General features: G+C 39.5%; 1 protein-coding gene across 4 annotated transcripts in view; it reads right to left on the bottom strand.

Moving 5' to 3' along the window:
* Positions 1 to 954, bottom strand: part of TTN8 (Structural maintenance of chromosomes (SMC) family protein) — a 13,971-nt gene that overhangs the window by 9,335 nt on the left and 3,682 nt on the right. For 2 of the 4 annotated variants that reach the window (XM_011005752.1, XM_011005753.1), the window contains 2 exons: positions 456 to 722; positions 7 to 262 (listed from right to left, as the gene is read on the bottom strand). In XM_011005752.1, coding sequence (XP_011004054.1) covers positions 7 to 262; positions 456 to 722 — 523 coding nt within the window. Of the gene's footprint in view, positions 263 to 455; positions 730 to 954 lie in introns of those variants that run through there. The other 2 variants (XM_011005751.1, XM_011005754.1) reach the window with 2 other exon arrangements.

The following is a 954-nucleotide window of genomic DNA, read 5'->3' as shown; positions in this document are numbered from 1 at the left end:
CTCTTTCCCCGTGTTTTCATCCTCGACCACAACTGCATCCATGAACTTCCCCATAGCAACAGTAACAGCAAGGTTGTACTTCTTCTGGGTTGGCCTGCAGAGATCAATCATCCGGCCATGAACTCCTTGAAATAGGCGTTTGAGAGTCTCAACTGCTTGAAACAGCTTAGCATCCCTCTCATTCTCATGTCTATCTGCTCTCGATTCACGTAGCTGGTTTTCTATTTCACCAATTTTGGACTTCAAGTTCTCATATTTGTGCCTGACAACAAAAAGGATCTCTAGTTAACAAATATCACATTCATTTGAGTAAAAGAACTATTCAGCATCTGATCAAACCAAATGAGAAGAACTAGATGCCAAAGAACACAGTTCTCTAAGACAAGGAACATCTACTACTATGGAGAAAAGACAAATGTTAACAAGCAAATCAACAAGGGAACAAGTTAAGTAACCTGGAATCCCGATGTTTATCTTGCATCTCACGCAATTCCTTTTTCAGATCAATCACCTCATTTTTATGCTTTGTAGAAGCATCAAGAATCTTTTTCATTCTTTCACGCATTTGTTTGTCCTGTGCATCAAGTTCATGTGCCCGATTTTCCAACTGTTGGAGGTTTTCTTCCAAATTCTTTTGAGCTTCCATATCAGCATGTTGCTGCCTGTCCAGAACCTCCTTTTCATCCCTTAGCCTGACAGTTTTCATGCCAGCATCCTCCTTACTGCACCATTATAATTCCAACAATGACGAGGGCAATAGGAATTCCATGATACAATAACAAGATCAATGGACAAGAAATAAAGCCTTGTGTTTTTTTAAAGGAATGTTGTCATAGAAAAGATGTTACGTATCAGCTTTGCAGCAGGGGGAATTAATCACCCCTTTGATATGACACAACCGGAAGGGAAAAAAAAAAATCAGAACAGAAGGCCTCTCAAACAACTTTAAATGTT

Source organism: Populus euphratica, unplaced genomic scaffold, assembly GCF_000495115.2.
Source record: "Populus euphratica unplaced genomic scaffold, PopEup_1.0 scaffold255.1, whole genome shotgun sequence".
NCBI classification, from domain to species: Eukaryota; Viridiplantae; Streptophyta; class Magnoliopsida; order Malpighiales; family Salicaceae; genus Populus; species Populus euphratica.
The sequence above is the reverse complement of the archived record's forward strand: the minus strand, read 5'-3'. Positions and strand labels throughout refer to the sequence as shown.